Source organism: Scleropages formosus, chromosome 19 (assembly GCF_900964775.1).
Source record: "Scleropages formosus chromosome 19, fSclFor1.1, whole genome shotgun sequence".
Taxonomy (NCBI): Eukaryota; Metazoa; Chordata; class Actinopteri; order Osteoglossiformes; family Osteoglossidae; genus Scleropages; species Scleropages formosus.
This window is the reverse complement of record NC_041824.1, coordinates 2,061,636-2,085,818: the sequence shown is the minus strand read 5'-3', so window position 1 is coordinate 2,085,818 and position 24,183 is coordinate 2,061,636. Positions and strand designations below refer to the sequence as shown.

At 40.7% G+C, this 24,183-nt stretch overlaps 2 protein-coding genes across 5 annotated transcripts; one reads left to right on the top strand and one right to left on the bottom strand.

The window, feature by feature from the left end:
* Positions 1-89: 89 nt before the first annotated feature.
* On the bottom strand, positions 90-6,222 carry rmdn1 (regulator of microtubule dynamics 1). Its single transcript, XM_018741235.1, has 10 exons — positions 5,920-6,222; positions 4,312-4,411; positions 2,810-2,897; positions 2,425-2,584; positions 1,656-1,745; positions 1,404-1,459; positions 938-1,025; positions 750-780; positions 524-657; positions 90-253 (listed from the first exon to the last, which is right to left on the bottom strand). The coding sequence occupies exons 1-10, from the start codon at positions 6,016-6,018 to the stop codon at positions 209-211; spliced, it is 891 nt and encodes a 296-aa protein (XP_018596751.1). The 5' UTR covers positions 6,019-6,222; the 3' UTR covers positions 90-208.
* cpne3 (copine III) lies at positions 5,982-23,420 on the top strand. Of its 4 annotated transcripts, XM_018741234.1 has the most exons (17): positions 6,835-7,058; positions 9,320-9,461; positions 10,264-10,443; positions 12,513-12,587; positions 13,080-13,151; positions 13,327-13,407; positions 14,456-14,545; positions 16,593-16,691; positions 17,006-17,092; positions 17,516-17,575; positions 17,970-18,103; positions 18,568-18,622; positions 18,714-18,765; positions 19,878-20,011; positions 20,321-20,557; positions 21,010-21,120; positions 22,152-22,225. In XM_018741234.1, exons 2-16 carry the CDS (start codon positions 9,330-9,332, stop codon positions 21,118-21,120), a joined length of 1,599 nt encoding a protein of 532 aa, XP_018596750.1. In that variant the 5' UTR covers positions 6,835-7,058; positions 9,320-9,329; the 3' UTR covers positions 22,152-22,225. The 4 variants fall into 4 exon arrangements, with proteins under 4 accessions (XP_018596749.1, XP_018596750.1, XP_018596747.1 ...); XM_018741233.2 differs by lacking the exons at positions 6,835-7,058; positions 21,010-21,120 and adding an exon at positions 5,982-6,054 and having other exon boundaries at positions 22,152-23,420; XM_018741231.2 differs by lacking the exon at positions 21,010-21,120 and having other exon boundaries at positions 6,835-6,964; positions 22,152-23,420.
* The last annotated feature ends 763 nt before the right edge of the window (positions 23,421-24,183 follow it).

Below are 24,183 nucleotides of genomic sequence, written 5' to 3'. Positions count from 1 at the left end.
GATACACACATATATATATATACACACACACACATTATATATATATATATATATATATACACACACATATATACATATACATACATGCGCACAATCTTACACTCACAAAATAAAGGTAGCACAAAATATGAGGATAGCTAATATATCAGTAAGTTTTCTAGTCTGTGAATGCCCTCATTTAGATGATGGAATATTTTCAGTGACCTGCTTATCTCTGCAGCTTCTTGAGAAGTTCAACAGCTTCCTTGTGAACCTGCAGCAAAATAAAAGACTACATTCAGAGTTCAAAAATACTACGGGAAAGCTTTTTTCTCCTGTAAACTGCCCAACACAAAATTATTATTGTTTTTACCATTAATCTGCATCTCAGCGTTACAATGAATAAACAACTGTTTACAGCTCTTATTTTCAAAGCAAAACCACCGCTTATTACATTGGATGAGGGACCTAATAATGGAAGGATGCCAAGTGGTAAATGACGAGTGACAGCCAATCGTAAGAATGTGCTGAGGACAATCTGTACCTGTTTGTCCTCCTCAGAGCGTGGGGGGTAGTCCCGAGCCCTGGTCAGCCAAAGCACAGCCTTCTCCTTGTCCTTCAGCATCAAGTAGGTTTTTCCGAGCATCACCAGGTTCTTACTATAGAAGTTGGGGTCCACTACATCCAGGTGGACAAGTTCAAATTTTTATTCAACTTAAATAGCAAATGGAGGTTAATTCTAAAATTAAAGAGGCTTTTTAATCATCTACCTTCTTCTGCTTTCAGGAAATAGGCCAGGGCCTGAAAATAAAATTGTATTAGTGCAATTTTGATGGCACAATGAAAAGTGTTTCAATCAAATATTTCACAGGTACACTCGAATCTACAACACACAATATATACAAAACATCCAAATCAATTAATGGACATAATGTGTCCTCATTTTTGACAATGTCACCTCTTCAAAGGTAGATGTCGGTGGTGAAGAGAAGATCATGGCGGCAATTTTGCGTTGGTACCACGGCAGCTCAGTCATGGCAAAACACCTGAGGACAGTGATCTTCTCAGATCACTTTGTAAATGAAGCACGATGGAAGCAGTTTGTTTGCCAAAATGGTTAGTATACAATAAGCAACTGACTTTACAGCAGTTCAGGCTAAACCTCTCAGTTGTACTCCACAAGGCTAAATATGCACCAGTGAATATAAATCACTGTTCAGAACACAATACTGCTGTTAATTACTATCTAAAGTAACTAAACTATTGTCCTGTTGAAAGTATTCTTGTGAATACAGATAGTATATACCACTACTAACAGCTGTCATAGCACATTTGGTGGGGGGGGGGGGTGGACTATAACATGCAAAGAAAGACAGGAAACTGCAAGAGGGAAATAAGTGTGGCACAGGGGTTATAACACTCACCAGTAGCCCAAGATGTACATACTTGTGGCATCCTTGGGGTTCAGCTGAATGGCTCTCTTTGGGAAAGGAAGACAAGCATATGGAGGTTGGATAAGTGGCAGGATGACTAAATGGATCAGTGCAGTTAAATTACTGAAGGTTTTACCCCCCCCCCAGTTCCTCTTGATTCAAATTTTAAAACTAATTTAAAACAGACAAGTCTGCCATGATTTAGCTTTTCTCAATTTGTAAATGTATACAAACACAGCTTACCTCCAGATGTTCTTTTATAGTGTGGGAAGTTGCAATTTTTACTTTAACCCCCTCGTATTCTGCAACTTCGCTAAGGCACACTGCGTACCACTGTGAAACATTAAAGATAATGATGCAACTAATATACAACAGATGGAGAGACAGAAAAGAGCCATCACGGCTTCAATATCCACAACAGACACAGCTGCAGTTATGCAGTAAACTTTCATTATTTCCACTTTGGTCTCCATGGGAACAGTGCACTTCTACCTACTGGTACGTCTAAAATCAAAAAATAAAACATTCACAAAGACCACACAGGTGCTGTAATGTGGCAGAGGCAAGTTCAATTACAGCAGTTGTACACAGCTACTCTGGTAGGATGTACTTTACTTGCCAAACCGAGCGATATCAGTAAACACAGTTATGCCACTAGTCACATTTTTAAATATGTATTTTTATTTTTTTTTTAAAAAAAAAAAAAAAAGAAATGCAATATCACTTTTGCTATTGCAATTCTACCCTAACTTTTATACCTGTGTACTCCTCATCAAGATATCTGAAACACCTGAAACAAGCTACACTAAGAATGTGTACTGCTACAAACATTATTTAATGCCTGCACAGCAAAAGCGATATATCCTTTTTCCATTATGTTGTAACTCGTGGATACTTTTGGAGAAGACACCTACGAGCATCTTAAGACTTGGGTGTTTCCAGAGAAGACTCATGCGAACCAAAAGGAGAGATAACCACATCCCCCCCCCCCCCCCCCATCCATAGAAATTACTTTGTGTGCTGCGAAGCAGTCTTCATTCTTCTCCAGTGCTTTCTTGGCAAACTCAAAGGCCTCGTAGGTGAGCCTCTTTTTCTCCTCGGCAGTAATGTGGGAGAGCAGGGCTAAGTCTCGAGATGCCCGTGCCAGTCTCCACAGGAGCTCTGCATCATCGCTGCCAATGGGATCCGCAAAGGAGAATTCAGTGAAATTATTCTGCGTGACGGCACATTAAAGTTGCCCTTCTCAGATTCAGTATTATACCATACATTTGGGACACACAGTGGTAATGCTGTTGTCACAGAAAGACAATAGGCTACATGATAGATGCTTTAGGTGAGACTAGTCCCCAAAAAAAAAAAAAAAAAAAAAAAAAAAAAAGACCTGTATGGATGATCACCTGTTGTGATGCTGACTTAGCAGTTCATAGAGCTTCTCCGTCTCCCCACAGCTGTACAGGTAGTCAGCTCGTTCCAGTAGCTCTTCAACTTGGACACAAGCAAACATGTTTTGTGAAACTATACTGTACTTAAAAGTACTCCCTTGTTTTTTCATGTCTTGCTGTTTCACAACATTGAATCACAATGGATTTCTTCCAGCTTTGACACTGATCACAATACTACTTTTCAGTGTCAATGTTGAATTGTTAACATTTTTCCCCCCCAGTCCTCTTTGCAAAACTTTTGAAGTCTTATCAAATTCTCAACTGACCTGAGGTCCAGGCTCTGTCCTTGCCACTCAAGGGCACTGATATTTTTTGTTTTTAAGCGATCCGTATACAGTTTTGGCTTTGTGTTTGCAGTCATTGACCTGCTAGAATATGAATCTCCAAAGTCATCATTTTGGTTTCATCAGGTGACACAGTGGCACAATGAGTAGCACTACTGTCTCACAGCGCCTGGGTGGTGTGAGAGAATGTGGGTTTGATCTCTGCTCAGTCTGCGTGGAGTTTGCATGTTCTCCCTGTGTCTGTGTGGGTTTCCTCCCACATTCTGAACACATGCTGCTCAGGTCCCCCCATAGTGTGCGAGTGACACAGAGCATGTTTCACTGATGTATGGATGAGTGACCCATTGTAAGTAGTGTATCTAGCAGTGTAAGTCACCTTGGTGAATAAGGTGTGTGGGCTAGTAACAATATATACTATCCATTGTAAGTTGCTTTGGAGAAAAGCATCTGCTAAGTGAATAAATGTAAATCAGACAAAAGAACCTTTCAATTTTTTTCAGTCTTCCACATGCCTTGTTTACAGAAGGCATGTGGGAGACTGAAACAAAGTTAAGTTTGTTACCCCCCCCCCCCCCATGTTGAATTTTTTTGTAACTCAAATAGAGAATGGAGAAGCTCTTAAGCAACTTGTATGCACAGTCTCTTCAGTTTCAGCCAAAGGACACAATAACTTGCAGTCATTCCCAATAAAGGCTGCAGTACCAAACACTAAGGCCACAGTGTCAATGACACTTTATTTTATATATATATATATATATATATATATATATATATATACACACACACACACACACACACACACACACACACACACACACACACCCTTGAAATACACATTACTTTCCACATCAAAAAAAGAAACAACTTTCTGTAATATAAAGGGTGAAATAAAGAATTCTGATGAGGAAATACTTTGGTCAATTTCAACATTTTTAGGGAAAAAAAAAAAAAATTGTGATTACTCTCTTTAGCACAGGCATCAGTAACATGACAGTATTCATTTCACGATGTCCACAGTCGCTGCTTATTGTGTATCTGTTTCATACTATGATGAAGTACAAAACTCATTTTCTCAACTTGTGACATTTAAGTGATCCAAACTTGATTTTATCATGTACACGATGTCATGCCAGATGAGATAAGCCCCAGTTCCACTCTGATAACAGACATTACCTTTGTCATGGGCATGGACCACTGTAAGATATGACACCCTCTTCAAAGTTTTGTGCTCCACGTAGGCAGGTAAACTGAAGAGAAATGCAAATCTTGATCCCTAAGTAAACAGGACAGCGTTCAGTTGCATCAAAGATGAACCATATCAGCTTGTAAACAGGAACAGTGTGCATACATCCAGCTTCACCTGAAGCCTGGTATTGAAACTGCATGCCCTGACCACATTCCTCATGTCACATCTTTTGCATGGTTAGATACAAATCACAAATCAAGTCACAGGGTGATCAGTGAACGGGACTGACAGCACCAGCAAGAGCATCTGAACCATGTGACTGACCACAAAACAGCCACTTTAGTTCTCAAAGATTTTATTACCTTACACCACTTATAAAAAAATGTTTGACTCATACCTTTCGTTGTATGATTAGAAAGAAAAGTGGGTTAATGTTAACTTGTCTCAAAACAGTTGACATTACAAGATTAATACTGTGACAAAAGGCAGCACAGCAGTAAAAAAAGCAAGTGTTTGCAAACAAAGTACTGACTAAAATAATACACTGAGTAAAAATTGATCATAAAAACAAATCTGTCAACAGGTCCAGTATTGATAGTTACTCTGGTTAAAGGAGACAGCTAAGAACAGACAATATTAAAGAAATTGGAAAACAGTAAAATGTCCCACAAGTTAGAAAGGATAAGGCAAGCAATTAAACAATAGCTTTTTTTTTTTAAATTATATAAAATATATACATTGGTATGAAAAACTAGATAAAATGAACTGAAAAATCAAACCACTACAGACCACTGTTGCACAGTGAAAAGCCACAATATTTTCCCAGTTAAATATGTGGCAGAGTTAACAAGAATGTCACCCACAATTATAGCTAAACATCATTTTAAATCACAGTAGTTGAAATTATGACACTAGCAACACTAGTCAAATGTTTTTTCCTGCTAGATTATAGTGACAATTAGATATGTTATGCATGATGCGGGAAACAAGTGAAGAAGCTTGTTTTGGAGATGTGGGTAAGTAAAGGTAGAAGACTGCTGTGGTAAAAATGTGTAATGTGGTAACAAAGAACTCATTTCCAAAACAATTCCCTGTTCAAGTTCAATTTTCACCCCCAATATACACACATAACTAAACTACAAACACACTCACTGTCTATTTATGTAAGTCCTCCTTGAAGCCTGTCTTCCTGTAATACTGGTCTACTGTATTTTATTTAAATTTTCTATACTTGAGTGTTTATTTCGGCTGTCTAGCACAGTTGGAGCTGCTGCCTCTGGACCAAAAGGTCGAGGTTCGAGCCTCACCTAGCTGTAGTACCTTGACTTGAGCAAAAGACCTACCCTAAAATTACCAAGTTGTAAATCATCATGACATGGGTAAATAGCTGTAACCTCAACAAGAAAAAGTCGCTGGAGAAAAAAGCGTCAAATAAATCATCATATTGCCAGTACAACAATAACAATGAATGACGATATATATAAATAAACTTGTGAAGAATGAAGTACAACAACAACACCGAAGTGGGGGTGAACACTCTCAGGCTGCCCTTCGGCGCTAGTATGTTTACCCTGAGGAGCAGATGTTTGAGTTACCGTGAGAAGAAGAGCTCTGCTGCAGGCCGACCAGCACTGTCGCTTCACCCCTCGTAAGAGGCACCTTGCGAAAGGACCACAGCGCGCGGGAAGGGCCATGGCTTCCTGAGGCGGCGACCCGCTCCGCTTTAACTGGTACTGCCGCGCGCCGCTCCTCTCGCCTCAGTCTCCCCATGTTCGTGCGCCGGCCGGAACCAATGAGACATCGTATAATGGTTCCTACCTCCGTGTCATTGGCGGCGCACTTTAAATGCACTTATTTTCACGAGTAAGGTAGAGCAGACTTTCTAGGGGAACTTTGTGCATTTTCAACATAACATTACAGAGAGTAACTACTAAGCATGCTAAAAATAGACGATAAAAGCGACCGTCCTCCGTTCGCTACGTCACATCTATCTGACATTTGACACTAAAATGGGCTTTTCACTCGTAATTTTTACGCAGTGAGTGTGGAAGTGTATATCCTCCAAACTGTGAAACATTTCTTCGTCGACATGCATGCCGTATGCAAGAAGGTCCGTATTCGAAACTGTGTTACTCGGCCACACAGCAAATCTCTAATTAAGTCTTCCATTTAAAAAAATATGACAAATTCATACTAACTGATTATTACATAATCTGGCGCCGTTTTCCAGCTCAGCTTATTCATTGTACTGCCATCTTGGAAGGAGATCATGACTTAGTGAACCGTCGTCACAACTGTATAGCTGTGAGGTGTCATAGGAAATAGCCATTTAAAATAAGATAAACTGTACATGATCATACGTTCGTTCTGCACGGATAAACTGTACAACTTTCGGCGCGCACGCACGCACGCACACCAACGGCTTGAAAACCGGACACGCTTGTGCGTTGTGTGTGACGTCATACGTGCCAGGCCTTGGAGGGCGTGTCGACGCATCGGTGTGACGCCCTTGGGCGGATGTGGCTGCGCGATACTCAGGAACTGCTGTCTCGAGTCTGGCTGTGACAGATACAGTTCCCGAGGATTGGCATGATTTGCAGCCAATTCTGCTAAAACTGAATACTAGTTTTTTTACGCTTGGTAAGTCTATACGTGCAGTGTTAGTGGCCAGATAAGTTACAATAGTAACTTCAAGTCCAGCTGCGCGCTACGCCCCTCCGTTCGCACACACACACAGTGAGTCGAGTCGTGTGGATGTCTCTCTCTCTCTCTCTCTCTCTCTCTCTCTGTCTGTCTCTGTCAGTTTTGACTGTAGTGTTAACAGCAAATGTTTGCAAATTTTTGTTTGTGTTCCTCTTTCACGTACGAGGTGTTAAAATTTCCCAGTTGGTCATTCATTGGTGTGAGCGTCTGTTCTAGTACTGAGGGTTGAGTGTTGTTGGCAAAAACAGTCCGACGTTTTTTTTTTTTTTTTTTTTTTTTTTCCCCCGCCAATTTTTGTTTTGTTGTAAGACACCAGTCCGTGTGTGTTGTCATGAGGGCCTCAGTCTGACTCACTGAGAGGCGGCAAACCGAACCAGAACTTAGGACCAGTCTTCTTTCCACAGCAACACGGTCAGTCACCGACATCTCGACGATGCTCACGCTTCTCTGCAGGCCAGTGCAGAGAGATCATGTGGTACCTCCTGGGCCTCCTTCCAGTGGGGCATGCTGGATTAGTGGGTGCGCCTCCCTCAAAGTAACCTGGGGGAGTAGCAACTCTGCACTTTCTTGGGCCTCCCTGAGTACTGAAACCTGCACCCTGCTGCAGTGTGATTTCCGTCACCTCATGGAGGAACCTTATTTTTGCTGCTTGTTCTTTAGACCGTGTTCTTTCAGTGATAAATTGCTTGTTTTGTCTGAGAACTCCTGCTTCATCGCCACAGTTCAGTCCAGAAATTGCAATACTGTGGCAGCTGCGCATGAGGGGGTGCGGTGGTGCAGTGGGTTGGACCACAGTCCTGCTCTCCGGTGGGTCTGGGGTTCGAGTCCCGCTTGGGGTGCCTTGCGGCAGACTGGCGTCCCGTCCTGGGTGTGTCCCCTTCCCCCTCCGGCTTTACGCCCTGTGTTACCGGGTAGGCTCCGGTTCCCCGCGACCCCGTATGGGACAAGGGGTTCAGAAAATGTGTGTGTGGCAGCTGCACTAAGCTGTTGGTTGATCATAGAATCCTCCTTCCTGTTACTCATGAAAAGGACCGTCTTCCCCAGGTGGTGAGGACAACCTACTTTAACCCTGGTGAGGTCCATCGCCTCAAAATTGCAGGTGCTGACCTTCATCCCAACTGTCACTCAGTTGCGAGCTGCTCTGTTGCATGCTATGTTTTTGTGCCAATGAAGCTAAAAGGACCACATCATCTGCAGATGGCAGCAATTAAACCCAGACATCCTAAAAACCTTGATTGTGTCTTCCTGTTCATGTGTGCCACAAAAGGAAGAGGAGACAAGACACACCCTTGGCAAAGTCCAACACTTACAAAGAATGAACTGGACTTACTGTTTGCTCCACAGATGTAGGGAACAAAAGGTGTGGAGAAGAGGCTTTAGAAGAAACCCAAACTACTACACTTCCTACAGAATATGTGGAGTCACATTATCCAAGGCTGCCTCCTTGCGTTTGCAAATCCCCACAACCCTTCTGGTATCTTTGCAGGAGTGGAGTAGCTCAGAGATCTCAAAAACATCAGTACTTTCAGCAATTCTGGATTAATCTCTTCTGCCCCTGCAGCTCTGGTCATGGTTCAGCAAAAGGTGTCATTTCTTATGTGCTTTCCATTACTCATTGCCTGTAAATCCAAGTGTCAGGTTTTTAAGTGTTGTGCCGTCCACTTATTTTCTGTGATTTGCAATCTTGTGTTAAACGGTAGTCTTTTTTGGTACTGTGAGTGACCTTTCAGTTAGTTTAGCTAATAGTATTGTACGCAGAGATTGTCTTTAACATGTTCTTACACTGTTTTAGTAACTAGTTTGTAAATGTAACTAATAAATGCAGCCAGCATTGTTTTCCACCTTGGCTAATCCTTTAAATACGTAATGTTCTTCCCTCTAATTCACTACTGTAGATTCTGTCATTTGTAATGTTGTGATGTTCCCCCAACATTTTTCACTACTTTGAAGAGTAGTGCAGAGGATAGAACACCTCTTTTTGCAAAAATGAGGAACTTGCTCAACTTAAGAAATCTTTGATGAATGGCTATAAGATTCCTTGGAAAATTAAAATTTTTCAGTCCTTCCACTCAGAATTTCTGTCACCTTCTGCAGAGCTTTGAAAAGATTTGTTATACACTGTTCCTATGACTATGCTGTCCTTATGGAAATCAGTATGACATCAAATAAGTTTTATAAGAGCCTTTTGGATGAAATAGGTTTATGTTTTTTAATAAAGGTCTGTTTCAGTTACCAACTGAGTGCATGTGGATGATGGAATTGTGGCTGTGAGTCTGTTCATGTGTGTTACAGGGTGTTCACAATGGCAGCACAGTGCATGACCAAGGTGGAGCTGACAGTCTCCTGTGAGAACCTTCTGGATATGGACATAGGTTCAAAGTCTGACCCTCTATGTGTCCTTCTGATGAACAGCTCTGGAAGTCAGTGGTTTGAGGTATCAAATGTTTAACTTTTCCCACAAAGCAGATCAAAGTAGTGTTTTCCGTTCTACAAACCCCTTATCTCAGTATAATGCATCCAGCACCCGTGTATAGATAGTCCTCAACTCATGACATATGTGACCTGCGGTGATCCGTACTTAAGCTGTTCCATCAACCTTAGGACATTGTTCTGGACTCCCAGCATTTGATTGTAATGCAAGGCACCTATATTTCTTATTGGCTCAGTCACTGTGTTTGTCAGCAACTTTGTGTTATTGACAAAACTTTTTTTTTGTGATTCCATTCAAGTTACTTTTTCCACAATGAAAAGCAGGGGAAAGCATGAGTGTTCTGGTTGTGCAAAAATGAAAAAGTGAAAGCAACAAGTGAAAATAATAGCGCAATACTGAAAATACTGTTATGTTTATATTATTGCTCTATATTACGATTAACATGAATGTGTGAAATTAGTGGGGAAAAAAATATATCATGCCCTGTTATATAATGGAGTGTTTGTGTATGTTAATTGTACATATATATTAGGTACTGTATACAAACAATATATTAAGGGGTTTGCGATTTTGCAGCAAGGTTTTTGGAACAGAACCCTGTGCATCCTTTCTTGAAGGTAACATACAGTATGTAATTCTCTTTAGGTCCAATGTAGCTTTTGTTCTCCTGCTCTCATTTTATTGTTCTCGATAATGTTTGTAAGGCTGATGTTGCACATAACACCCAAGTATATGTATTATTATACATTATGTGTCAGGTGTCATGTTACCATACAGTTTAACTTTGTTTATATTGTGTCTGCAGGTGGCTCGTACTGAGAGGGTGCAAAATTGCCTCAGTCCCAAGTTTGCAAAAAAGTTTGTTGTGGATTACTACTTTGAGCTGGTGCAGAAGCTCATGTTTAGAATCTATGACATTGACAACAAAACAGTTGACCTCAGCGATGATGACTTCCTGGGGGAGCTGGAATGCACTTTGGGTCAGGTGAGAGATGATGTGACATCTGTCTATGGACGATATGTTACTTATCCAATACACAGTGCAGCTTGAAGGTGTGTGAACCCCATAGGGAAGGACATTATTATTGTATAAATATCAAAATAAACTTATAAGATGAATAAATGGTTATGATTATACACCTGGATCTACGTTCCTACTTGGTTTAATCAATGCAACATTGGGTTCACTTATTTTTGCCCCTCCACCACTTCACACATGATTTCCTCTGAAGCAACATATGGAATTGCTACTTACACACTAGTTATGTCACAAGATAAAGACTGACTTTCAATAAATAACCATTTTGTGATAAAACTAAGGTTCACATACTTTGAAGCAGCACTGTAAGTTGGGTTCCTTGTCTGTCATGTTTTAATTTAGTGATTGTGTGTAAACCTCTGAACCTTTATAGGTTAGAGTTTACCAGCATGGTCAATGGTTAACCAATAGTTTTATATATGATGTAGATTTGCAGCAGGTCCAATGGTAGCTCAAGCTGCCCAGTTTTGTGGTGATCTGCACATCTCTGCATGCGTACATTTCTGCGGGGATTCGGCTGGCCCAACGCTTTAAAGTGCTTATAAAAATTTTACATTTTAACGTAGTTGATCAACTTAGCTGTGAGTTTTCAAAATAGAAAATCTTTTGTTTATGCTGGCTGAAACGCCTTCATCGTCTTATCAGTTTTAAGCAGTTGTCAAAGCTGTTGTAATTTAACACTCATACTCACAGTCTGTCCTGCATCTGTAACCTCCATCTGATATAGAGTAGAGATTTTATTTTTTCCTTTTTTCTTCCCTGTGACAAACTGGCTATTGTTACATTACTTAGACAGCTTTTGTATTTAGTTATTTTACAAAAGTCCTCCTTTTGTTTTTATCCTACATATATTTTTATGATTAGAATGATTGTCATACATTTGTCTCATCTTTGCTTTGTTTCACTAATTTTGTAATAAAATTAGTCAGTTTTTCAGTTGCATGGGTTCTGCATATATTTCTTGTTCCCTCAATTGCCTTCATAACCTAAATTTAAATTTATTAATGTGAGTATTGTATGTTTCAGTATGACAATGACAGTATATTGTGTCCTAGTGTCATGTTAGAAGTTTCTGCTGAACACTGCAAAAAACCTCTTTTGTAAACATGGTGAAGATCTCTGTGTGGACTTCTGTGATGTAATACTCTGTGTAATAAAGTGGGGACAGTATAGCCTTTAGGGGTCTTCCCTTTGTAATTGGAAGGTTCCTGGTTGGAGTCCCATCTCTTCCAGTAGTACTTTAATTAAGGAACTTAACCCAGAATTGATACAGTAAGAATAATAGTTTGTTCTCACACATTTAATATTCTAATGTCACACTTTTTTTAGTTTGTCGCCTGGTTTTTTCGCTTCGAAAATATAACTTGGCCAATAGTTTTAAGAGTTTAGCGGCTTATGTGTTTTGTAATCATAAAGATCTATATTCTGTGGGCTTTATGGTGGAATCCACCTGTCATATTAAATGACATGTTACAAATTATGATTTACATGTAGAAGTCACATATGGCTATAATTCTAAAGCATATGCGAGGTGCTAAAGAGCTGGATCCAGGGCACAGGACAGGGATAAACTTGATGGACAGCTCCACAATACCTGTCCCATGACAGTACAAGGTAATGATAACCAGCTGCAGACAACTGAAGGGCAATGAAGAGAGACATTTGGCAGCTGGTCTTAGGATGCTGAGGGAGATTTTAGAGAGGTCACAGAGAAGCGGTAGGTGAACTTCCAGTTTTTGGACAATGAATAGAGTTTTGGTTGAAAGATCAACGTTTTCTACGCCTTAGTTAGTTTGCTCTCTGCATTGTGATTTAAAGTGGCCATGTCTCCGTTACGACTTATTTTAAATAAAATGCTTTTTGTTTGGACAAATCTGCTGTCCTGTTGTCTCTGTCTTGCTCATGTGGTGACCTCTTTACCATTCAGCCACAGTAGTAATGCAATTTAATGTTATGCGCAACTTAGTAATGTAAAATGATTATGGGAGTTTTACTGTTGTCTTGCTATTTTTCAGATTGTGTCCAGTCAAAAACTAACACGACCACTGGTTTTGAAGAACAAGAAACCTGCAGGAAAAGGCACTATTACGGTGAGCAGGGTGCACGATGGGAAACGGGGCAGTTTTGTCTGAGACTGCGGTACATGGAGTTGTATGTAGTATGGCTTCTCTCTGGCCACATTGTTTGCTATTATGATCACGAAAGGGCATATGCCTAATGATAGACATAATTTACATATTCTTTTTCTGCTGTGGGGGCTGCGGGGGTGCAGCGGGTTCAGCCGGGGTCTGCTGTGTGGTGGGTCTGGGGTTCGAGTTCTGCTCGGGGTGCCTTGTTGCGGACTGGCATCCTGTCCTGGGTGTGTCCCCTCCCTCCTTCAGCCTTACGCTCTATGTTGCAAAGTTAGGCTCCAATTCGCTGCGACCCCGCTTGGGACAAGCGGTTGTAGACACTGTGTGTGTGTGTGTGTGTGTGTGTGTGTGTGTGTGTGTGTGTGTGTGTGTGTGTGTGCGCGCGTGGTGTATCTCTGCTGTTATATACCTTTTCATTATTTTTTTAAAATGTATTTTTCTTTATTCTAGATAAGCGCTGAAGAAATAAAAGACAACAGGGTAGTGAATTTTGAAGTGGAGGCAAGAAAACTGGACAATAAGGTATGCTTGGAACATCATTGTGTCATACATGATGGTTACATCGTAGTAGTAAATGTTGTGCAAAGACAATAGATAGTCTAAATTACAAGTGGAATGCACCTCTTTAAATGAGATTTTGTAAATAATTACATACATTTTCATTTACTTAAATGGGGACAATCTGTCATTGTCTCAGGACTTTTTTGGGAAGTCTGATCCATACCTGGAGTTCTACAAACAGACAGAGACAGCATGGCAGTTGGCTCACAGGACAGAGGTACAACATCATCATTTAGTCATGTTCAGTACCAGTCAAAAGTTTGAGTGCGCTTGTTGCAAACTTTTTTTCTTTTCTCTTACTGATGTTTTATGCCCAGGTCATTAGCTTGAGTTATTCTTCACTTTCCTCCTTTCCAAACAATTCTTGCACAACTCAGGCCTCTTTATGTTCAACAGTTTACTGAAGAATGAGTGACAGGCCAACTAGTTACAATCCTGATGGAATGGCATACCTCTGAAGTGCGTTATGACAGCAATTCTAGTTGGGATATCTATGGATTTTTCCAGTAGAACAAAGCCAAGCCATGACACTTTCTGCTCCTTGCTTGGCTGTGGAAATTACACAGGCAGAACTTGTGCCACCACCCATTCTGCATCTTACAAATACTCAGCAGTTGGACCCAAATATTCAAAGTTTTGACTCATCAGTGTAGTGGGGTAATTCTCACTTTTCTTGTAATTAATTAGTTCTCCACAGTATAACTAAGCAAGGATCCACTGAGCATGTTGCATTTGTTGTTATAGCTCTCTAAAACTGCAAAATGCAGTTTTGTGTATGCTGCAGTGCATACATAACCCGAAAAGTCGTCAACTAAAATGTTCTTGCTACCACACCCAAAGTAGCCCACAGACACACCTATAGAATTTCATACATTTCCCTTGATGCCCCACTATCTTAAAGCAACACTCCCAGCACTGAAAGCAGACATGCCAAGTACAGTACATTATTACACTTATGCTTTGGATAAATTTAGTTTTTTTTTTTTTTTTTTTTGCGTACCCAGATATTCCAAGTTTTCACTCATTAGTTCATAGCGCCGACATCCACTCCTCACACATCCACTTTTTGTGTTTTTTTTTCACCCTGGCAAGTGTGGTTTCAAGAAAGTGTCCTGAAATGTTTGCCTGGTACTGTCATCTTTATTGTCTACTATTAAATTTTTTTTTTTTTTTTTTTTTTAAATACATTAGTAATTGCTTATGCCATTAGCCAGTTTCTGTGTATGAAAAAATATGTTACCCCTCTGCTTTGCACCATATGCCAGGTGGTGAAGAACAATCTGAATCCCACCTGGAGACCCTTTCAGATCCCTCTGCAGTCCCTCTGTGGGGGAGACATGGATAAACCCATAAAGGTGAGCGGCCTAGTACTCGATGAGGCCAGGTCAGGTGGAGTGCAGTCGTTTATGCTCCATTTTTACCGTGGTCCAGGTAGGCCTTTCCACACATGCATATGCTGTTTCTTAATGTCCGAAATACTGTGATTTTTAAACTTCATCATTCAGCACAATGAATACAATACACGCGTTAATACTTTATGATTATTTAAAAGGGTGAGAATTCTGTTTTGGAAGTTTTGAAGGACCTTTGTGATAGAGTGCAAATAGTGCTGTTCTGGCTTTATCACTCAGTACAGTGTCCTAACAGAGGTGCATTTAGAGGCATTCAACTGTGTTACCTCTGCTCAACTGTTACATACATAACATACTAATTTAACTCAGTTCTGTCTCAAGTGTGAGTGGTATGCTTTTGATAGTTCAGAAATATGTATTTATTTCCCCTGTCCTCTGTAGTCCTGTTAACACTATTTGCTTAGAAAAACTAAAATTTTCTCAGGTCTGTTTATGTGTTTAAGTCCTTTTAGTGATTTGGCTGTCCTTTCAGTGTACAGGAATCTCTAACTGCTCTCTGTATTTGGACTTCTGCATTATAAAACTTGTCTACTGTAGCAAACAGTGTTAATTGTCAATAACCACTGACCGTTTCTTTTTTAATGGCTCAAACAGTTTTGTAAGGATGAGGCAGTTTCCTAGGATAACATGAAGTGAGTCCTTCTGTGTGCTTCCCCACATTCACCTTTACATGCCCTCTGTTCGAGTGTGTGTGTGTGTGTGTGTGTGTGCGTGCGTGTGTGTGTGTGTGTGGGGAACATCACACACACCCTAGAGCAATGCTTTATGTGTTTTTTTTTTCGCACCCCACCATTGCACATTTTTCCTCTATGCTCAGCCCACATGCCCTACCTAAGGGGACACCACAGTCTGTGGAAAAACAAGGCCCCAAAGATATTTGTCCTGCCCCTTAATGGGACTTTTTGTAGATAACATGAAGAATCCCTCCCAGTTAAACAGTTCAGAGGTTATACTGTACTTGTGTCTTGTTTAAATGCAAGATCCGGAAGAGTGGTACAGCATCTGAGTAGCTAGATGTGACAGAGTAGCTGTTCGTTCATATAAGAAGAGGCTCTTCAGCTTTGTACCTTTGGGTCTCTCTTGACTTTTCAGTGAATTCCCAGCTTTTTGAAGTGGTAAAAATGCAAAGCTTTCAGAAATGTTGATTGCTCTGGGTAGAGGTGTCTCTGGATACTGTTTTTGTTCAAACCTGAGCCCAGTTACAGTGCTGCATATTAAATGCAACCAGCCTGGCCTTACTTCTGGCAAAAAAAACTTTCTTACCCAGAGCGGAACATGGGTGCATGATTGTAGTTGCTCTCCAATCATCGTTTGCTGTGCATCTGTCTTACTAGCGTTTCCAGCTTGTGTGTGTAGAGCCAAAACCTACAGAATCTGATCTCCATGAACATCTTGGTGATAAATCTCTTGCTGCTTGTGAGTGTTTCATGCAGTGTTTGTTGTTTTCAATAAACTGACAGCCTTCACCTTACATTGCATGTTTACTTTACTTTATTAGTGCCTGTGTTGCTCTATTAGAATTGTCATAAAATTTGTCATTAAATAGGGTTATGTACATTTTGCTAAGCAAACAAGCAAGGATTATTAGTTTCATTTTGTGATGCTGTCCTTCAATCTTTGTGTATAAGTAGCTTTTCAAAGCTTTGCATCCAACATTAAAGTTTGTCTTTCAGTAGATATCAGCAAAAACATACAAATCCCACGTGCTCTGTTACTAAACTTCAATATGTTGACAGAGATGAGGTCCCTTCTGATATTCTGCATTTTCATGCATAAATTCTGAATCTTGCTTATGTGAAACATAGTGGTTTAAAGTACCATAAGCTCCACGTGGTAAACGGGAATAGTTGGTTGAAAGGCCACCACCCTGTCTTCTACCACACATTCAGATTTTTGTTTTCCTGTATTTGTTCCCTTTCTTCTCTGAGATGTTCATGTAAACACTGCACATTTTGAAAATGTGGCTGCACTGCACTGCATTGCACGACAGGTGGAGTGTTATGACTATGACAATGACGGGTCACATGACCTCATCGGGATCTTCGAGACCAATATGACCCGATTGCTACAGGCATCACGTGCCTCGCCGGTGAGTTGTATGTGTGTCACTGGCTATGAGCGAATTACTGCACATCACTCATTTTGACCGCATTGTTGTGGTCACTTCACTATACAGTATATTGACTATTGGAGTTAAATGACTGTGTTGGGATAATGTTTTGTACTTGCTGAATTAATTACTTTCTACTCAGGTAACTGAATTTTTTTTTAAAGACTATAAGACAATTTTAGGGCTTCCATGGTGCATTTTCTGCAGAAACATGAGTCCTGTTGGCTGCAGTCTGCTAGTTATCTTTCTCAGGACTGACTAGTAAATGACTACACCCTGTTCTTTCTCTCGAGGCGGAATTTGAGTGTGTGAACAGTAAAAAGAAGCAGAAGAAGAAGAATTACAAGAACTCAGGTGTGGTGAGCGTAAAGGTGTGCCAGGTAAGTTTCAAGTTTTACATTTTATTCTCATGTGTGTTTGATGACAACAGTAAAATTGTTGTGCTGTAGTCCTTTCTTCCCACAGTAATATACGTTGGCGGGGTGGGGAGTACGAAGGAGGGGTTTACAGTAGGTAAATAGTGTAGTATGAGTACATGGAGGGAGTGAGATCATTGGTGAGTCATTGTTATGGTGGCCTGTGGGAAAAGGAAGGCCTTGCCATCCTTCCATTGTACATGTGTTGCTGGGTTGCACATGTTTTGTAGTGTTTCCCAGATTTATTTCTGTTAAACTGAAAGTACTGAGGTCATTTTTTCATTTATTTTTCAGTTCAGTCCTTGCTATGAACTTTGTTTTTCGTGTATGTTGGAGCAGCGTGATTCTTCTCTCACTGTCTGGCTTGTGGTCCCCCTCACCCAACAGGTTGTAAGGAGATATACATTCTTAGACTACATCATGGGCGGATGCCAGATCAACTTCACGGTGAGAACTGCCTCTACTCTGACCAGTGCTTATATCTCTTCAAATCATCATCATTGTCCTCAAATTTTATTAAGCATTTCAAACTCATGGGCTGGACAACAATGGTATTCTGTTTGAGACTAAGGGGGCAACTTCTTTGGGAAGAAGGAAGGAGACCAGTTACGCAAAACACTCACAGCAATGTTGAAACTGAAGATCGGTTTTTGAAAACCACATTAACCTCCACAAATGTCGCCGCAGTGTGAGATGATTTAATATTTGCTTTTTTAAATTTAAAGTGAAATTTGTGAAGTATAAAGTGCTGTAGGTGGGGTTGTGTTGGCAAACCAAACATACCAAAAAAGTACATCATGCCCCATAGGTAATTGTCTCACCCCTCTGTCTCTGCACCCAGGTGGGGGTAGACTTCACAGGGTCCAACGGTGACCCGCGCTCCCCTGACTCTTTGCACTACATCAGCCCCCAGGGCATCAATGAGTACCTGGCAGCCATCTGGGCTGTAGGTATGGTAATCCAAGATTATGACAGGTATGGCAGCCTGCTGTGTGTCCCACTATAGCTTTCATAAAAATAGTCCACAAAATTTGTGTGACTGTAATAGCAGTAATAGATTTTGTGGATCAGTGTAGGCCCACCCTCTCTTACGTGTTCATCAGCTAAGCCTCAAACATCATCTTCTCCACCCCTTGAGGGTGTGACATGTATCGCCTGAATGTACGAGTTCTCAGGCTTGTGCAGACACAGTCTGGTTATTGCCACATCTGCTGTGTACATTGCTGTTCTAAGCTTGCCGAAGTGCCGGTTTTGAGGTGTATGACAACGGAAGGTCCAGTGAAATGAACCTTATAGCTTAGCTATAAATTTATAGCTTAGCTGCTGTCTTGATCTGAGATGTTCCTGAGTCAGCACACCTCTCACATTATAGCACTGATTTTGTAACAGGTTAAAGTGAAACAAGACAACAAGTTGACCAAAAATTTCTCTCTCATTAGTGACAAGATGTTTCCAGCCTTTGGCTTTGGAGCCCAGATTCCTCCTACCTGGCAGGTAAAGACCCAGAGAAGGGGCAGTTTGAGATCAAGATGCCCATGGGTGTGTTCAGTCCTGCAGCACTGCTTATGGCATTTGTGTTCCGCAGGTCTCTCACGAGTTCCCCCTCAATTTCAACCCTGCTAATCCATTCTGTGCAGGTATGAGCCCCCCCCCCCCCCCCCCAATACCCCATCTTGAGAGTTTGTTGCTTCACATACACCACTGGAGAATGAAAGCTGTAACATTACAGACATTATCCAGTATCCGCACCAAATTTCTTTCTGAAAATCCATCCGTAAGGAAAATGCCAAATACCAAAGAAGTTATTAATGTTATTTCTAATAGAAAAGAGCTATAATCCGTGCCTTGGCCAATGTAAGATCACTTAAAAAGAATATTAAAAACATTATTATGAGCTTTATAATGAAGATCCTCCTTATCAAAGCAGTTGCCCTTGTTATCGGTTTCATAAAATGCTTGTGTTAAGTGGTGGTTTGACTGGAGTAGGTGTATTATGAATATTCCAATGGGAGAGTGTAAGCTTCATAAGAATTTTCACAGTTGTATGGTAGTTGGTGCAAGAATCATTTTTAATACTTGCTAACTACGGAATCGGGTATAATTTAAGGGGAATTTTCAAAGGAAAAGCATTATTTCCTCAAAGCACGGAGTGAGGACTTTGACTGTGATATAGTCTTAAAAAATAAGTTGACACGCGAGTTACACAGTACTTCACATGGTGGTTTGTTTTTGTTTCATATTTTGTTTCACCAGTGCACATCTACACTTCCAACATTACAGTTCTTTCATTTTGACTTTTCAGTTTTTGCCAGTACATTTTTAAACTTTGCTGTCTTTAGCATGCAGTAAACTCAAAATAGATGTACTTGTTTTACCCATGTTTTATTTCTTCCTCCGTCATTTATTAATTGACTACTCAGTCACGTGTCTGCATCCAAATCTTTCCTGTTGGCATAATGAACTTCTTGTATTTTTCTCTGAGATACGTCACCTTGAGGAAAAGCATCTGCTAAAAAATAAATGTTTATGTAAATATGGTGCAGTGACTGGAGTCCTTGATTTCCAATTCTAAGAGCTGAATCCACACTCTAGCTGTATAACCCTTACACATTGTACTTAAAGAGCCCTGAACTGGTCCTACAAAGTCACCCAGCTGGGTAAATCATTGTAAAGCACAACTTTGTTCAGACTGACTTTGTTCAAGCTGGGTTTCAGAGGTAACAGCTCTGTGTATCTTCCTGTTCTTCAGGCATTGAGGGCATAGTGGAGGCCTACAGGATCTGCCTACCACAGGTCAAGCTTTATGGGCCAACAAACTTCTCTCCCATTATCAACCACGTGGCTCGCTTTGCTGCCCAGGCCACCCAGCAGAAAACAGCCTCGGTGAGTGTCTCCTGCCCACAGCACTATCCTAAGTGTTCCTGTGGAGTTGAGCATGTACTTACATTTGTGCCATCTGCTTAGAACTTGATTGTACAAGGGATGTCCTCTTGCTGGTGATGATGGTACAGTAGAGGGAGGGCAGTACATTCAAACAAATGTTCACAGGTTTGACACCTGCTGAAATACAATAGTAAGTTCATTTCATGTCTCTGTTTATGTGGGTATGTGTTCAGGTTGTGGGAAACAATGTCCTAGCTGTCACATTCTTTCACTCAGTTCCACTTCCTCCTCCTCTTCCTCATGATACAGCAATACTTTGTCCTTCTCATCATCACCGATGGCGTGATCACTGACCTGGACCAGACACGCAGCGCCATCGTCAGTGCGTCAAAGCTGCCCATGTCCATCATTATTGTTGGAGTGGGTGGGGCTGACTTCAGCGCCATGGAGTTTTTGGATGGTGACGACGGCCGGCTGCGAGCTCCCTCAGGAGAGCCTGCCACGCGGGACATTGTGCAATTTGTGCCTTTCCGAAAGTTCCAGAACGTGAGTTCAACAGGATGACCCAGAAAGATTCCAATAGCATTTCTTTCACGTTAAGCAGAGCTGTTACTACCTTGCTAGGATGTTACAGCAGCGTTGTGAGAATTTACACGAGTTGGAGAAAGAGTGTGCATGACAGCAAAAGGCAGTTCAAAAAATTAAAGAGGGAGGAGGGGGAAATTAATTGAAAACATCCTTCAGCTACTTTTTTGTTTCCTCTCGCTGCAGGGAGGTGTCGGTTAATCTGGATTTTGGACATATTATGACTTAATTGTGCGGATCTCGCGGATCTCCCTGCATTCTTTCTGTTTTTTATGTCCTGTTCCCCTTAATAAGCACTAGATTGTCTTTCCACTGACTGAATAAGTAGTTAGTGATAATGGCTCGATAGAATCCTTCCCGGGGGCTCGGACCGGCTGTCCAGTTACCGTGTCCGTGTGTTCATTTCATTGCAGGCCCCCCGGGAGGCTCTGGCTCAATGTGTACTGGCAGAGCTGCCTCAACAAGTGGTCTCCTACTTCAGTTTGCTAAAGCTCCAGCCCCCCCGTGACCCCAACCCCTCGTAGGCACGTCGGGGCACCTGTCCTTGTTACCCCCCTCCTCCTGTGCATGCACTGCTACTGCATCTCTGCTGGAATGCCATGCTTGCTGTTTTGCCTGCTTGCATGATTGTTACATTACACATATTTGTTTCATATATGTTAGTTTGCACACTCTTAAATAAATTAGAGCTATTGGGAAAATAATGCACAAATGAAGGCCTTTTTTGCTTTCCAGTCCTGTGTCCTGGGAAACTAAAATCGTGTAGTTGATGCGAAAACATTTTTTATGTTGCATCACAATTTGCTATGAAGGGCCTCCTCCTAAACTAACTTGTGTTGAGCTCCAGTCTTGAACACCCATGTTTTAAAACCACCTTCTCTTGTAGTAGCCTTGAGCAAGGTTCTTATCCCAAATTGCTTCAGTAAAATAAAAATAACCATCTGTATAAATGGGCAAATCATTGTAAGTACTTAAATATTGTAAACTGCTTTGGGGAGAAGTGTCAGCTAAATAAATAAAGGTAAATGCAGACTCCTTGCAGCCAGACTGAGTAGAATATGAAGTCTTACCTTGCTGATGTCCACAAACTGCAATAGAAAGATTGTCAGTTGAGACAAGCATTCCTGAAAGTACAAAAAGCACCCAGACCTGTTGGGAATGCTTGTCTTCAGCGCCAGAAGCATACAACTACTTAGACTGGTCACACTCTGTACTTGATTTTAGTGACCCAGGTGTGTCCCAGCCAGGTCGCCTCATAAGGTACAGTGTGGGAGTCTGGTGTCCCAGGTCATTTCAGTCATAGAAAGATCTGTGTAGATGAGACACCTATCTAGCCAGGTGGCCCTAGCTGTTTAAGACTAGAAATTGACTCTGACTGTGCAAAACCAGTTTTATGGTCCACTTTGTGTGGCCATAATTGCTTCTTGTGTCTGACTACCCTTTTCCTTTGCAGTTGTCCACCTTCACAAGCTTCCTTCTACCTCTGTCCTTTATCTATCTGTGTCTGACTCTGGAGTTGCTGCTCACGTGTCTTCTGCGCTTCACTTCCCTGCAGGCTCCAAAGGAAGCTCTGGCCCAGTGCGTGCTAGCAGAAATACCAGGTCAGGTGATGGCCTACTTCAACATGGTCGGCCTGAGCCCACCCAACGACCCCACCCCAGTGTCAAACACAGATATGCCGCTACAAAGCTAAGCTGCCCATCACAGCAACTGTTGCATAGCAACAGAAAGGACTCTCATCAGCCAAGGACGTCACTCATTTATTGCAGGAACCCATAATTTTTTTTTTTTTCGTTCTTTTATATTAAGTCAGTTCTTGCAGTTTTCTGTTTTTTTTTTTTTTTTTTTTTGAAATACATATATATATGCATTAAAGGAAAATTGATATCTTATTAAATGTAAAGTTGAATTATTTGGAATGCCAATGGTGAAGGGCAGACTTGGCCATCTCTGTGCCATACAAGCCTGATACTCTCTTGGTCTTAAGCACTCAACTACACTTTCTCAGAGGAATCGGCATAGTTTTCACTTAAGTGTAATCAATTATTTCTCTGTTGCACAGTTGTGATCTGGGGAGAGGTCTTGCAAGCCACCGTGAGGAATCTCGCAACAGTCAAGAAAACATATCGATTTCATGGTTGCGGTTCTTAAAATTCTGATATTTTGTTCACATTTATCTTAGTTTTTATAGTTTCTATAACATGATACACTAAATTTGTGCACTAGAAACCAGGTTTCGAAAACATGATTAAAGTTTGTCTACACTCATGTTTGCATCAGTTTTGACAAGCAGTAATTAAAGGACAAGTCAGGTTCACACTGTCTCACAAAGGTGTCTTTTCACTGCATGCAGGAGAGCTCACTGCATGGTAAATCCCTGCTTATAGCAGCTCTTGGAACAGTGACATCGCCAAAACGTTTCTTTACTCTCAATTTCAGCACATATTCATTCTTTAGTTAAATACGTATGAAGTATGATACACGTATGATAGTTTGTGATCTTTGTTTCAAGTTCTTAGTGTACACAATGTTCAGTATATTTACTGTTGCATAACCAGAAGGTCCTTTTTGTACCCTTGTGAAATATTACCATGATGTTCTCAGATCAACATGCAGGGCAGAGTTCAATCTAACCCAGCCTAGTACATTTTTTAAAACTTGCATTTTATGTCTAAAAAACATGTAAATGTGCTTGAATCCAGTATAACAAGCTATATTTTTAAGTCTATAACAAATTTACATTAAATAGCATGCTTGTGTAAATGTTAATGATTTTGTGTTGCAAAATACTACATTATAAATACAAAAGCAATGTACCTTTTATTATCTTCTACTTGGCCAAGTAAGTGGTGTCTAAAGTGTTTTTTTTTTTTTTTTTTTTTCTTCTTCCTTCACCTTAATACCTTAAAGAAATTATAAATAAATTTCTTCATACTCATCCTGTTGTGGATTTAGTTTTTCTTTTTTTTTTTTTTTCCCCTTCTTTTCCCCACCCTCTTCAAAAAAGGTCATGCATGTAATGTTTTGTGTCCCTATGAACAGAGTGTTATGGAAGTACTTCTTACATTTACATTCATTCATTTAGCAGATGCTTTTCTTCAAAGCGAAGTACATCATATATCTTTTACTTGTTAGAATCAGAGCCATGGTTGTTCTCTATTGACCGCAGTGTCTTAGATGTCTTAGTGAAGTTTATTTCACACCAGCATTGAGGAAATGTCAGTTGCAGTACCATGAATTTGCAGTGGACGCAAGGCTTTCGGACAGAACTTTACACTTTTCATGAAATGTAATATGAAAACTTACTTGATAAAATAATCAGTTACCCTGGCTCTTTGTGTTACAGGTAGTCCTCGACATATAGAATAAGTTCAAAACCCCAGACGTGGAGCGGCAGTCAACTTTCTGTTATTTTTGATTTCCAGCTTCGGTCATAACATGTAATGGCAACTGTTCCACTTACTGTACAATAACATTGGCTGGCCACGCTCCCACAAGGCTCCCTTACTTATTACTGACTTACTGTGTCTTTCAGACATTGTATTTTATTCACAGAAATGCTGTTTTATTATTGAACATTAGAATTG